Source organism: Triplophysa rosa, linkage group LG5 (genome assembly GCF_024868665.1).
Source record: "Triplophysa rosa linkage group LG5, Trosa_1v2, whole genome shotgun sequence".
NCBI classification, from domain to species: domain Eukaryota; kingdom Metazoa; phylum Chordata; class Actinopteri; order Cypriniformes; family Nemacheilidae; genus Triplophysa; species Triplophysa rosa.
Window position 1 is genome coordinate 22,586,032 of NC_079894.1, and position 15,363 is coordinate 22,601,394.

At 39.2% G+C, this 15,363-nt stretch overlaps 1 protein-coding gene across 1 annotated transcript in view; it reads left to right on the forward strand.

Annotated features, from left to right (window-relative positions):
• LOC130554486 (ephrin type-B receptor 1-B) overlaps nt 1-15,363 on the forward strand; it is a 231,238-nt gene that overhangs the window by 202,521 nt on the left and 13,354 nt on the right. Inside the window, exons 10-12 of the mRNA XM_057334187.1 lie at nt 1,592-1,777; nt 2,522-2,769; nt 4,887-5,102. Coding sequence (XP_057190170.1) covers nt 1,592-1,777; nt 2,522-2,769; nt 4,887-5,102 — 650 coding nt within the window. The remainder of the gene's footprint in view (nt 1-1,591; nt 1,778-2,521; nt 2,770-4,886; nt 5,103-15,363) is intronic.

A 15,363-nucleotide genomic window follows, 5' to 3' on the forward strand; every position in this document is an offset into this window, starting at 1 on the left:
AACTATTCATGAAAATAATTGTGAAATGGTGTTTTAATTTTTTCCGTGCCTGGGTACATTTTTATTCGCTTAGGGAGGAGGACAGGTGTTATGTGGTGTTACTCCACAACAGATGAGCTGCAATTTGAGTTACTGATGAATGAAAGCCATGTTTCAAAAATTGGGATATACACCTTATGAGCACCTTAGCAACACCCTAGCAACCACCCAGCACCATAGCATTAAATGGCAGATTTGCTATACAGTCAAGCACCACACATATTTTCTTTTTTTAAAAGAATGTGATTGGAAATATTATAACAAATGTGAAGATTTTGTCTTTAGAATTCCATACATTCATGAATTGTAAACTAGATGTTGTCCTTGAGCTTCATGTCTTTTCTTCTCTGGTGTTGTCAGTAGAGTGTGCACAGAATGGGTCATTATTGTGCTCGTAGTCTTTCGGTATCACGCTGAGTGTCGCACCCTCGCCTCCGCACCCTCCACAACCGAGCGTTCACCCTTTCCTAAAGCATCCGCAGCAGACAAACTCTCGCCCGCGTCTTTCAGCTTCATTGCATCAGCTTTCACACCTGCTTTGGGGTCTTTCACTTCCCGCTTGAGCTGGCGTTATATATGTTTCGTTTGTGTGGGTTGCGGTTCCTCGCTGATGTTTGTGATTGGATTCTGTATCCTCTGTATCACACACACACATGCACACACACACACACACACGCACACACACACACACACACACACACACACGCACACACTGATGTTTACACATGAAGTTTCATCTTCTGCCATTAAGAGCGGTTTGATAGTGTGTCTGCTTTATCTGTTTATGAGGTCCTGTGGGGGATACAGGCAGACGAGAATTTGATTCGGCTCTATCGGAGAAACAGAGAAAGAGAGAGATTCACGGCAGCTGTCTGGTGCACCCACTGCTTATTAATGATGTCATAGTCGCCAGGCACCAATATGTGATGCTTTAAAAAGAAAAAAAGAAAGAATAAAGAGCGAGAATAAAGACTGTAATGACTGGCGGTAGATAAAAAATATAGTACTAAACAAAACGATACATATTATGTAACTTTTGTTAAACAAAACTCTGTGCTGGTCGTGTGTCAGATTCAGTAGTGACATCAGACTAGAAAAACTTTTAAGAAGATTTTTAGCTTTAAAGCACTAAAAAGTGATAAACATCATTTGCTTCCCGTCATTTGCTTTTGATTTAAATGTAACCAATTCTGAATAAAAAATGGCTCTCAATTCTATTTACTCTGTTTCGGTGTTTGCATGAGAAACCGCTTTTGTTATCAAAGGTGATGGGTGTTGTAATCATTTTTATAACCCATTTTCGTATTTCACTCTGTTTTGGATTGCTTCTTGTTTAGCATTCACTGCTTATGATATCCTTTTGTTTAAATCGCATATTAATAGATTCACCCTGATGCTTTAATAATACCACAGCTTCTTCTTGAAATGGGTTTTCATATGTTCAAGGTTTATATGCTCTCCTGCTTGTAAGTCGCTTTGGATAAAAGCGTCTGCCAAATGAATAAATGTAAATAACCTCTCAGTAAATTTGTGTGATTGTTATTTCTTCTAGAACTGACTCTGAGACCTGATCTGTCCAATTGCCACACGCCCATGGGCTGCCCGACCCTGCCTGGCTCTCCTGGGATGAAGATCTACATCGACCCTTTCACCTATGAGGACCCGAATGAAGCCGTGAGAGAGTTTGCCAAAGAAATCGATGTCTCGACGGTCAAAATCGAAGAAGTTATTGGGGCAGGTGTGTGATGTTTGTGCATAGTGATGTGTAATCATGTGCATCAAAATCTTGCGATCACAAAAATGTATTCATTTCAATTGTAACACCCAAGATGGGAAAGTCAGTCTCATTTTTACCATATTGGTAGTTTTTATCTCAATTGTCAGACGCCTATCCTTTTATAGTCTGCTGCGTAGACACACACACACATAAACCAGCAACCTGGAGGTCTCTGAGATTTTTACCGTCTCCTTTGAGAGTCACGGTGGAAGATGCATTACAGTCTCGCAGTCTGCTCTGGTCCAGAGAGCTCCGGTTAATCCACTCATGCACTTCATATGGATTTCAGACGGATAATTCCAAATTGACTCAACTATTTTACTCGAAAAGTGATATGAAAGTTGAAAGTTTTTTTGTTGTTGTTGTTGCTTCAAACCTTTTACTCTTTCGTCCCTTTTTGCTTATTTTGTTTTGAACTTTATTGATTTGATAACAGTCCTGTGGCCACCAATCCACAGTAGGGACAGTCACCATTTTGCAACCTTGTGTTGAGGTGATTAAGGTCAAAATGGTAAAAAGCTCAAATTGTCATTTCTGTAAATTACAGTAATTTGGGATTGAGCCCACAACCCTTGTGTCAACAGATGTTCTGGATATAGCCTAATACATGTTGAGCTCTATAGAAAATTAAATAAACATTGAAATACACTCTGTTTAAAATTAAGGACAATACTTGTATTAACAAACTCTGTTTTAACTCTCCAGGTGAGTTTGGGGAAGTCTACAAAGGTCGACTCAAACTGCCCGGGAAACGAGAAATCCACGTCGCCATCAAAACTCTAAAGGCGGGCTATTCTGAGAAGCAGAGGCGGGACTTCCTGTCAGAGGCGTCAATCATGGGCCAGTTCGACCACCCCAACATCATTCGTCTGGAGGGCGTGGTCACCAAGAGCCGGCCCGTCATGATCGTCACAGAATTCATGGAGAACGGAGCTCTTGACTCCTTCCTTAGGGTAAGTGCAAGATCCCACACATGCCCAGACTGTTTTGTCTAACCATCTCACTCTTTCAAACCCATTCTCCGGCGTAGAAAAACATAGTGCTTAATCAATGTTCAGCCCATTTTTTCTCAATCTCATGGATTGGTTTTTCTCTAGCTTTGATCTGGTGCCACAATAAAGGGCTCTTTGAAGTCATCTTAGAAATCCACCACATCCGAGTAGCGTCGCCATCGATCCACTCCCCATCCCTGTTTGTTGCCGTGCATTCGGTTCAAAGGCATCCCTTCAGTTCTGCAACATGGCGGCTATGTACAGAAGTTAAGGCAAATGTTTCGAAGGAGCTGTTCAGGTCCCCCGCTGTGTGTTTTAAGCACGTTTCAGACACAACTACTGGTGAGGAGAGTGAAAAACAGATGGGAGCATGAGAGGAAGGTGAAGCTAACTGACAAATTAAAATCAATGTGTCAAAGAGGGAATGAGTCTTTCATCATCACGTAAGTGCACAAGATCTTCGTTTTCCTGAATGATTAAAGCTTCTGTTTTTGTATGAGCAGATGATTTTATTAATTTGCCTTTGCAAGATCAAAGTTAACCATGTCTCAAAGGCTTACAGCTGTTTGATATAACACTAATTGCAAGGACGGTTTTTCAGAACAAAAAGAAATTTAGCTTGTGAGCCAGCGCTACTTGAGAATGGACCTCAGTCTTGGGGAAAAACCGTGGTGTCAAAACTGTTTTCTGAACTTGGATGTGGTTTCTTGATGCACACCCAAGTTTGATAAACCGTGCGATTCATGCTGACTTCAGTACGGTTTGCAATGTATATGAAAGCTATTTCACCTGAGCTGTGAATGTGAAGCGTCGGAAACAACTGTAGATTGGCATAATTTTACTACATTTTACTAAGTAACATCCAGAGACAAATGATACAATATCAAAAGAGACCTGCAAGGGAAAGCAGTAGAATCGAGATGCGTTTTGGATCGAGCTATCCAAGTGTAAAAACAGCCTTAGTCTGAAGACTGACCTCACAGAGCATGCAATACCCTGCCCTGAGAGTCCATCATGCAACGATTGCAATCTGGTATGACAATAGCAGTCGTATCAGCAACACAAATTTACATAGGATATCTTCTCATGCAGAGAAAACAGAGAGGTAGAGCGGGAGCGATGGTCAAGCAAAGAGTCTGTGTATCGAAAATCTACTGCTGTTATGTAGAGAGGGCTGTGCAATTAATCATAATTGATTCTCAATTTCAATTTTGACCTGACACAATTATGAACAAAAAATAATCAAGGTAAAATAATTATTGTGCCACATTCAGTTTCGCAAGGATTGTATCATTTTTTCTTGTGTTACGGTATAAAATCACGGCACACTGTTTTCCATTACAGCAGTGCACTTTTGCCCTCACCCTAAAAACCTGAACAAACTTTATTTTATTTATTTATTTATTTTTTGTTTGTTTTGTTTTGTACATATTTATTTAAATGTATGCATTAATACTTGTATCTATTTTTCCCATTTTTTTCAGTTGAATCCACTGTTGTTGTTTTATTAATTCATTAATTTGATTTATTATACAAATTATTTGATTTTGTTTTTATAATATTTATCTAAATGTATGCATTAAAACTTTATTGTATCTATTTTTTTCACATGTTGTTCAGTAGAAACCACTGTTGTATGCAATGTATGCATTAGGACTTTATTGTATCTATTTTTTGTTTTTTTGTTGTTGAATGCACTATTAATTATTTATAAAATGATTTACTTAAATCCATGATGTAAATCCAATTTATTATTTATTATATAATTGAATAACAGTCTTTATTTTTATTCAGTTATCAATGTTGTTTTGAAGGTCAATGCATAATCATGTCTAGTAATTGTGATCTCAAAATGGCCAAAATAATCATGATTATGATTTTTGTCATAACTGAGCAGCCATAGCAGTGGTAGAACCGTGTTGCACATCTAGACATGAGGTGCCAAATAGGACCTCATGTCAGTAACATCCTTTATTGATCTTCAAACAACATTATAATCAGTCATAGGCCAAACCTTATGTATAACCATAACCTGGTGAACATCTTGTGATGTTTGTGCTTTTTTGTCGATGTTGCAGCAAAACGATGGGCAGTTCACGGTGATCCAGCTGGTGGGGATGTTGAGGGGTATCGCAGCTGGAATGAAGTACCTGTCAGAGATGAACTATGTCCACCGAGACCTCGCCGCTCGCAACATCCTGGTCAACAGCAACCTGGTGTGCAAAGTCTCCGATTTCGGGCTGTCCCGCTACCTGCAAGAGGACACCTCCGATCCCACCTACACCAGCTCGCTGGTAAGACATTGTTCAGGCATGTCAAGCGATTTCATTTGAATTGAACGGGAAATAGGTGCCATGTTTGGCACAGTAGCTGGAGATAATTGAAAAAGGCAAGCGCTGTCTCATTTCCTGTGACCCTGTGCTGTTGGCCCTCATTTTCTCATGCATTGGTCTCATTTTCTCATCAATTCCCTAAAATCCCTTCCAAAAAACGCTGCATTGTCTTCCTGACAGGATGTCAGCGTTTTCCTGGAAAAAAACAACATTTAAATTCTAATGGCCTGCCTCCCAAATGGAGGACTCAGAGCTCCCAAATTCTCTATTATGTATCATGAATAGGCATCCAGGGCATCATTAGCCCTACTGTGCTGCCGTTCTTTAATATTAATATGAAATACTCTTCATCTTCTTGTGGATTTGCCATATTCGTAATCAATGGGGGGTTCTGATAATTCATTGTCTTTCATGTTATCTGACCCTGTTATGATTTATGTATTCAGGCCGCTTTCAAAGCTCTAGTGCACTGACAGGCACACTGTTAAAGGGGTCAACCGTTTCCAAGTGATACTCCACCGCACAACAGCCCTGGGTCACATCCTTTTACCGAACGCGTTTTATATTCACTTCAGACGTCTCTGCGAAATGTCCCGTGCATTGTAAGCAAACAATTTCGCCTCTTTTACACTCCAGTGGTTCCTCAGTGGCAGATAGCAGAGACGTCAGCGAGCGGAGATGTGAGGAGGATGATAAGGAGAAGAAGGGACAGACAGGGAATGTTTAGCTAACGTTACGTCTCTTAAAATGTGTGAAAGCTCATTAGGTCCAAAAGCAGCTGCCAATCATGAAACAGGATATCCTGCGGTGACTGCTGATTGACAGGAACATGCGACGAAGCTGTGAACAGAGGTGTGATACAGGGGGTACAATTTAATTACCCCCCGGGTATTGCTTTTTTTACTTGTTTACTAGCCATATTTAGGTTATGATTTTGCAACGACACAATCCATGGCGCAGTTTTCAACATTATTGAAGCAAAACAACAATGGTACAATTATTGCCAAATGATGTATGGTATGAATGGTCAGGTCACATGGTGAATATAATCCCATGTGCGCTATATGGAGTATATTCAAAATATTATTTTTTGCTTTTCAAAACGGTTTTGTTGAGTAAAAAATACTAGGGAGAAACATTTTTATTTAAAACATGAAGCAAATTGTTTAAAGGTGTCCTGAACCGGGCTTGTTTATTGTTTTATACTGTTGTATGAGGTCTACTTATGACGTTTGCGTGGTTTTTACATTCGAAAACATCAACATCAATAAGTAATAGGCTATTTTCTACCCGGGTTTTGAGGCCGTCTCGACAAACGCTCTGTTTTAATGGGCGGGCCGCATAGAAGACTTGGAAGTAAACGCCCACTGCTATGTTTGGATAGCAGTTTGCGTAGTAAACTTAGTTGGAGCCTTCTGTGAATTTGGTTAGACACGCTACGTTAGGTTACACATTATTAGGACATATCAAGCGATCTCTAACAAAGCAATAGTGATGCATAGTACAAATTTGTTTTACTCACATAAGATTGCTGCGCCATTCCTATCGGATCCAATATTGACTGCACAGCACTGCTTTTTAATTTTAGTCTCTCCGCAAATCCAGCGCCTTGTTCACAAAGAAATCCATGGTGAAATGACGCGAACAAATGCTCAACGTTTCACCCATGTGAGCAGGAACGTACTTAAAAATAAACTTCAACCAAGCATTCCTAATAACAGAATCCGAAGGAAGCGACTGTGTTCTTCCACAACCAGGCGCTGCAAAATGTTGCATGTTTGTTGCTTGGTCGCTCTAAATAAAAAGAACAGTGAAAGAAGTCCTCACTTTTGATGGATTTTCATACATTACCATGTACATATTGAGATCAAATGAGCTTTTGCTCACCGGTTACTGAAGTTGGCTGGTGCGTTTTTGAGTGAACATGCAGAATGGTGGCATGACAAACTTTAGTGAGCAAGTTGTGAAAAGCCGTTCCCAGCTTCAGTTGCCCATGGACTTAAATGGGTTAAGTGTAATTTTTCTACGATTAACAGTTGATATTTGTCTTCTATGGATGCTACGCGCTTTTCTCTTTGCTTTTGTATTAAAACCTCAAAGGAGAAAATATGAATCTTCTATTTAGTTCTATTGATTTTGTATTGTTTTGAAGTATTTGTGGAAAGCATTTGGTCTGTGCACTGGGTTGCCTTGGATCTGACCTCTGACCTCTCATTTGTTAGAGGGTGTGTGCAGTGTGAGTGTGATACATAGATATCGCACGCTTCATGTAATTGATCCACGCCTGGTGCCCTTTCCTTCATGCCCTAACCCCTCCCCACCAATGTTGAGCTGCATTCAGGGCTGTTTCTCCAGAGGATCAGCAAGATGATTGATTTAACACATTAACCTGCCTGTTTACTAATTCTAGAGTAGGCGAAAGATTAAACATAAATCTAACAAATATTAAAGATTTGCTTAGAAAACACCAACAGATGTTATGGAGTCAGTATATTATTTTTTTCATATGATTGAACAGAAGTCTATTACTGACCTACAGTCCACGGCAATCCTTTTTTCAGTTTTACGTCATTTTACAGTTTCTCACTCCATGAGTGTCACTTTTTAAGATGCTGTGTCAAGATAAAAGCAGGTTTAATTCATTTGCATAGATAAGTGTGCATTTGTGCAATGATTATTCTCAATGTCATGATGTGCCTTCTATGTCATATCGTACTTGACGCACAGGATCCGTCTCTCCTCCTTCTTGTCATTTTTTGCGTGTAGTGATGCGTCATGCGAATTGTCAGGTAATCTTTGGCTACGCTTTGAAAGTTGATGAATAGAGTCAAAGCTGAAATTATTTAAACTTAAACTGCTGTATCTTGATTCTGTGCTCCATAGAGTTCAATGCACTGAGGAACATTGACGTGAGAAATGAGAAAAAAAAAAACTTTAAGGTTTCTGTTCCTTTGATGGCGGCATAGAATTTATTCAAGGATTTGCGGAAGACATGATGGTTAATCCCCTGTGATTCACGCACAAATCCACACACACATCCATCCGCACTGTTCTGACTGTCTGTCGGTTTAGCTGTCACCCTGTCGATTTTCTCCCCAGTTCATCACTCTCTATATTCATCCAATATCTCTTTATTTTCCAGCAGGACACCAGCTTGAGTCAAAATGTCCAAACATTTCCCATCATGCACTATGGTTGGCTTGGCAGTAGAATCGGAATGCTGTTTAGAGACAAACAGACTGGCATGAAATGCAGGTTTTATAGGGTCCTGTAGAGGTTCTGCTTGTTTTTTTAGGATCTCAAGGTATGGATGGTGATTAGGTCATGTCAGCGCAATGTAAATACAGATGTTCTGTAAAATGTAATTCTTTTCTTTTTGCCAGCGATTTTAGAAATATCTGCCTTCCCCCATTCAAGTAGATAGGACTGTGGACTTGCTATGACGTAAATAACTGCCCAGAGGTGTTGCAAACATGGCCACCGAGTGGCAGGACTTCCGTAAACAGACTTTGAGTATAGTCAAAATCCATTCGGCACTCTCCAAAGACACTTTCCTACCCCAAACAGGAGGATGCCTGGTCCTGAAGGAGATGACAGAGAGAGGGAAGTGAAATTGAATGGAGAAAAATAAATGAAGAAATGTCCTTCACTTTCTCAGCAGGAGCACAGAAACATCCCTCACTCCGCTCGCATGACAAGTGCAGCTGCGCTACAGACGGAAAGTAAAACTATTTACACTGAGGTGGAATCTGAATGTGTGACACTCCCAGCCCTCTCTGTCTTCTTCTCTTCCACTTCTTTTATCTGAAGTTAGGGATTGTGACATTCTTGCTGTTTTTCTGTTTGTTCACCATTTCAATTCTATACTCTTTTTTTTTATGATTCTAGCTTGAGATGTTGAAGTCTGAAGTCCTGTAGCATGTTTGGTGTCACTTAGCTTCAGCAGAGGTGGACGAAGTACACAACTTCCTTACTTGAGTGAAAGTACAGATACTACTGGTCAAATATTACTCCACTACAAGTAAAAGTTGTAAAGACAGATTCTTACTTGAGTAAAAGTACAGAAGTACGTGCTTTTAAAAGTACTCAAGTATTAAAAGTAAATTTCCTTTATGTCAGTTGTGCATTGTTTTATTGTCGTATACCTTATGCCTCTGAAGCAACCTACTGAATACACCGAGTAGCTCACAGAATCAGTTGTATTAAAGTAGTTCACTTCAAAATTTGCCCCCATTGACTTTCCATAGTAGTTTTTATTCCTACTATGGAAAGTCAATGGGGGCAAATTTTGCAGTGAGCAACTCCTTTAAGAGCTTCACATGTTTAGCACATATATGTTTCGTTTAGATATAATCCTGTATGATCATTTAGCCTAATTATATCCTCATTAGCCCCCTGGGCCTATATGTATTTATGAGCAATGTTCTTATATTTTGTATATTCCCTTTACCAGTTTTAGCAGCAATTTACCAGTAAGTAGTAAGGTTCTTGTAAATAGTTAAGTGTAGAAACCCTGTGTTTGTTGGATTTATTACCATTTGTATTACCATAATTTAACTACAAACATAAACTATAGCTAGTATAATGAAACTATGGTATGTTTAGTTGCTGTGGTTTTACTAAAGAATTCAAATGAGATTTTTTTAATTAAATTCCTCTTTGTAGTGTGTTTTGGGTTTTATTCCAATATGATTTACCATCCCATCAATAGAATCCATCACGTACAAGTAGACAACATGTATCCATAGTACAATTCCCATTATAACCATTAAATCCATTACATTTTATGTTGTATTTTGGGCAGGGTTCTATTGTTTTTATTTCAACAGGAATACTTCAACTATAGTTACTTCAGTAAAAACATCATTCATTTTCCAAATCGCTTTAAATGATATAACAGCAGATCAGAAGTTAACACGCACGTGTAGCTCAAGGTGTATGTGATGTTTATTTACCGTTTAGCCGTTATGCCGATCATTTTCATGACAATGTTTCTACGATCTTTGACTGATCGTAACTCACAGATGTTTACACCACACTTTAACATGTGCCTTTTTCTTCTTTTATTCTTCTATTTGCCTTTTTAGAGCGCTATCAACGGTGTAGCAGCGCCTATACGTTTACATTAGTTTAGCGGGGAAGATCCCAGAGTTGCCAGATTTGCGTTAAAAAAATCTGCCAAATGGCCATTCAAAGCTTGCCGGAAAACCGCGAGCTTAGACAAACTGAAATACTTGGCAACAGTAAAAGGTCCTGGAAGATCGCAAGCCAGATAAATTGCGCACACAGGAAACCCCGCTGCATAGAAACCATTTTCTACTTTTGGACCTTTTTATAAATGTAGTGGAGTAAAAAGTAATATATTTGTCTTTCAAATGTAGTGAAGTTAAAGTACAAGTACTCAGAAAAAATAATACTCAAGTAAAGTACAGACAGGCCCGGATTAAGAATTCAGGGGCCCCTGGGCACAAGTGTCTTGCAGACCCCCCCCCATACGCAAGTACGCACAATAAAGTTTTGAAATAGCCTACAGGGTACTACGTGTAGGAAGCACCTCTATTTTATACAGGATTACATTGCCAAGTTACAAACTATGATCACAACCTGAAGGACAATATCAACACCTGTACACATCCTCCATCATACAAGATTTACACCACAACAATGCTTTTCTGGACCAGCAGCAACAATATCAAGACATTTCCCTGCATAATGTAACTCACTGGCATTTGCAAGCACACACTGCCTCACATCTACCTATTAATTCAGTTCTATCAGATTCTTCCATAATTCACACACAAACACGCCGGATTCACAAAACTGTTCTTAAGAGAAAATATAAGAACTTTATTAAGATAAATTATAGGACGTTCTTAAGAATATTCTTAAGTAATATTTTCTTATAAACATTTTAATTTGTCTAAGAATAAAAGGGCAGACTTTGTCATTGATTATACTATAAGAGTAATTTGTTCTTTGGTTAAATTTTGTAAGCACCTCGCGACTCACGTTCTTATGCAAGCGTGTGTGTTAAACGGCATTAACGAATATTATAGGTATACTTACATGAGTCTGTGTAAGTAAACACTTTGCAAAGTATGTAAAAGCACTCTGGATTTTCTAATAACGAAGGCTAAAAATCGGTAAAGTAAGGCCTAATCAACATAATATAAAATTTCATTATTGGCGAAGACACACCACCAAATATATGTAAAAAAAACCTCTTACCTTTTGAGATTTTAAAGACAACTGTGAGGGTATTCTAGCCTATGGATTATATTTACAACAATAAAGCCGTTTTCATTTACATATTTTCAGTTTATTGACTTAGTGACTTAGCGCGACATCTAACAAATCACCATAAAAAGCGGCGATTTTGGCTACATTCTTTCACACAGCCTCTGTCTAGGTAACCATATGCATATTTACAGACGAAATGTGTTCATGTTTATACATTCAAACAGTCGATAACAGTGACAGGTTGTTGGAAACGCTGTTTTGTACTCATTTCATTCAGGAGTCACCTGTGGAATGTGCTGCTTCTTCCTGCCGCTCACTGAGATCCCTGCGCGGGGGAAAGGAGACATTGCGCTCGCGGGACAGCACTGGCGACATTTTCCCTCTGAATGAAAGCTTTATCGGAAGGTCGCTGGATATTTCGCTTTGTGCTTCTCCTGAACAAAAGCTGCTAAAGAGCTTGTAAAAGTTACTAAATCAAGAGACAGACTTGCGTACGTTAGAAACACTGTTTTGTGTGCGCACTTGCGTGTGTGCGGGCCAGACAGGCACACGGCAGAATTAATATAGCGAAAACATGGTTATGTTACATTTTCTCCCCCCTTCTTGGACCCCAAGCGCGCATGGGCCCCTGGGCCGGTGCCCATAATGCCCATTGGATAATCCGGCCCTGAGTACAGATACTCAAAAAGTGTACTTAAGTACAGTACTCAGGTAAATTTACTTCGTTACTGTCCACCACTGAGCTTCAGTCAAGATTATGATGTAACATTCTTTTATGAAGGTCTATCTTTTTGATCTATTTTGAGAAGACGGCAATGGCTTCCACAGATTATACTGTATACAGTCCCTAAATCATATACCTAACAGTTTTAAACGAATGTAAATTAAATAAATCACTACTTATCGGCTCTCCCTGTTAATCATACACATTTACCCTGTAACTTTTACTCAAAAGTCACTGACTGCAGCTGTAATGAGTCAGACGAGAACCGGCACTTCTGGCTGAGACTGGTTTCCTCGTTTCTATCTCCATTTATTCATCATTTGAGTTTTGGGTCCTTGCCACTGTTGCCGTGTTGGCTTGCTCACCGGGAGACTGCTGATAATAGATTATCTGCTTCAAATTCCATTAACAGTGCATTTATTAGGATGGTTTTCCCTGTTTGTACTCTTTACACTAATTTGTGTTTTTTTTCACCTAACACTGCTTTGATAAAAAAACGCTATAAATTAACTTGACAGATTTTAAGCACTGGATGGCCAAAAGTTTGTAGACACTCACATGTATAAAACAGGTTTGTCTGGGCACCTGAATACAACTAATATTATTGCTTATTACACGGCGCGTTGGAATGCTTGATTCTGATTGGCCAGTTGCGACATTTACAGGTTCGTTATTCCCAGATAACAACCTCTCAAAACTAATAACATACGGTAACCCAGATGCAGCAAATCATTTTGACAGGTTTTTTTGACAAATTAAATATACATGTGTCTTTTAATAACACATATGACATTATATTTATAAATGATTAAACCAAATTGCCTGTTCGTGACATTTGAACGTCGTTTCTTACCTTAAAAATGAAAGTAAACGGCTTTTTCTCGCGGAAGGGCTGCATTCGGTAAAAATTAGCTAATAAAATATTTTATAACTATTATATAACAGTTTTTTTCTCATGTGGCAAGTTGCCGTGTAATAAGCGGGATAATGTACAAGCAGTCGTGAAATAAACCCCTTCAGTGTGATACAAGATTAAACCAAACTGCCTGATCACACTGTCGGGGCTTATTTCTGCGATAACCGGCTGCCTGTACATTATCCCTTACATATGGTATGCAATGAGCCATTGACACTATACTTTGTTATTGAAAAGAGAATGCAAGATAGCTACTGTATATCTCACCATCAGAGTTAAAACGGAATGCACATACTGTACACTCCTTTTACTGGCTGATTTACATCCTGAGAAGAGCAAGAGAGGAGAAATGCACGTGTGTGTCTGATAAATATCAAATGTCACTGGTAACTTTGTAAGTGGAAGACCTTCATTTATTATATTCGTGTATATATTTGTCAGTCTTCTGTACTGCGCCGCTGAGTAAAACGTATACTCGTTTTACCCTTCTTTATCATCCCTGATCTCAAAACTGATCTTGTTTACGCGTCCTAATAGTACCAAACAGGATTTAGATTGAAAGTCTGTCTCAAGGTCAGTGTGAACTCATTCATTCGGAATTAAGGTTAATTTATGGTTTGCCAAGCGGGATGTTTATTGATCGCCGGATTTTACATTTCCTAAAGACGGTGTGAAAAACACATCAGGATTTTGTGGGGGTTGCTAGGGTTGCTTTATGGTTGCTAAGGGTTTAGTCTTAGCGTGATGCGGTTGCTAGGTTGTTCTGGTTGGCGTTGGATGGTTAGGGTGGTTGCTAGGTGATGTTAGGTCAAAATAGAAGACCCTAAATCACTTTAGTCCCCCCAAATGATCCAAATGAATGTTTTGGATGAGTGATGTGCCAAAGTTTAAAACCTAGACAAACTGGAATGCTTGCCTTAGGATCCACCATGAACTTGACTATAGTATGCAGTTTTTCATGTTTTTATAGGTGAATTTTAAACGGTGAATTCAATCAGTTTCTTGGGTTTATATGGCCCTGACTCTTCCCTGTCTTGTAAAATGTTAACAGCATGCAGATTTGCTTGAGTTATGGCTTATATCTGATATAGAAATGAGCTCCGCTTTACCGTACATGTGCAGTCCGTCCACGACAGTCATGATTTAAACATGATATCTGACCTGTGACCTTTGACCCTCAGCTCGCGGGGTGACAGCACTGTTGATTCGAGGATCCCGTCGGAAACCTCGTTCAGTATTCTCCCAGCTAAGAAATCTGCAACGTACAAGTGTTCTTTCATTTTAGCACAAAGAACTCTCGAAGGAAAAGAGAGCGAGTGAATCACGGGAAGAGAGAATACTTAACCCGGTTTTGAAAGACAAAGGTCATAATCTAATATTAAAAATCCTGAATGGGAAATTGAGAGAATCGAATGATAAAGGATTAGGTGAGCACGGTTTAATTTGTGTGTTCCCCGCCGGGCGTCTGGGTGGTGACGGGGCGGACCGGGACCTGGAAGAGGGGGGTGAAAGGTTGACGCTGCGCGGTTAGCCAGCTGCTATCTGAACCACCTCCCCTGACACTCAGAATTGCCGGTTGACGTCATTGCGCCGCAAATTGGATTGGAATTTCAAATTAATGCAAGCGATGGATATATAGGCAAATTAGATCTGTATGGACCTTAGAGAAATCCAATGCCAAGGGTTATAATTTAAAAGCATTTAGACGGGTGATCTATGATTCGTCAGTTTTGTAGCTTTATTGGTCTGTTGACAACAGCCGTAAATAGCTGTGGGCGGTATGATTAAAATCATATATCATGGTACGAGTAGATGTATACCGTAGTGATTACAGTGAGTTGGTTTTGATGAAAATTCACATCTGACACCTGCTTTGTTAAATTTCATACATCTGTACCCTTATGACATGATTTTATTGTGTATTTTTATATCTCAAGTTGCAACCTCTAAGAAATAAAGATTTGCTCTAGCTTTATCTATAGTACCATAAACATTTCTAGTGTCGCACTTTATATAGACCACTTCACAAAATGTAAACACTGGTACAGCCGCACTTCCAGTTTGATTTTTTTTATTCTTACATATAATTCAATCTTAAAGGTATTTGTTTAACATTTAGATTCAGTTATAAATGTTTTGTTGGTTGTTTTCTGTTCAAACGTTTGTGTAGTGTTAAAAACTGAAACAGGAAGTTCTTCTGGACCAGTGTTGCTTAGGTCTTCTGAAGTGGTCTATACTCTCATAGCACAAAGTTCTAGTTTGAGATGTTTGTATGTCTGTGTGTGTGATGTCTTGATCGTTTTATCGAGATCTAAAAAAATGCTGGTGCAGTGATGCAGATG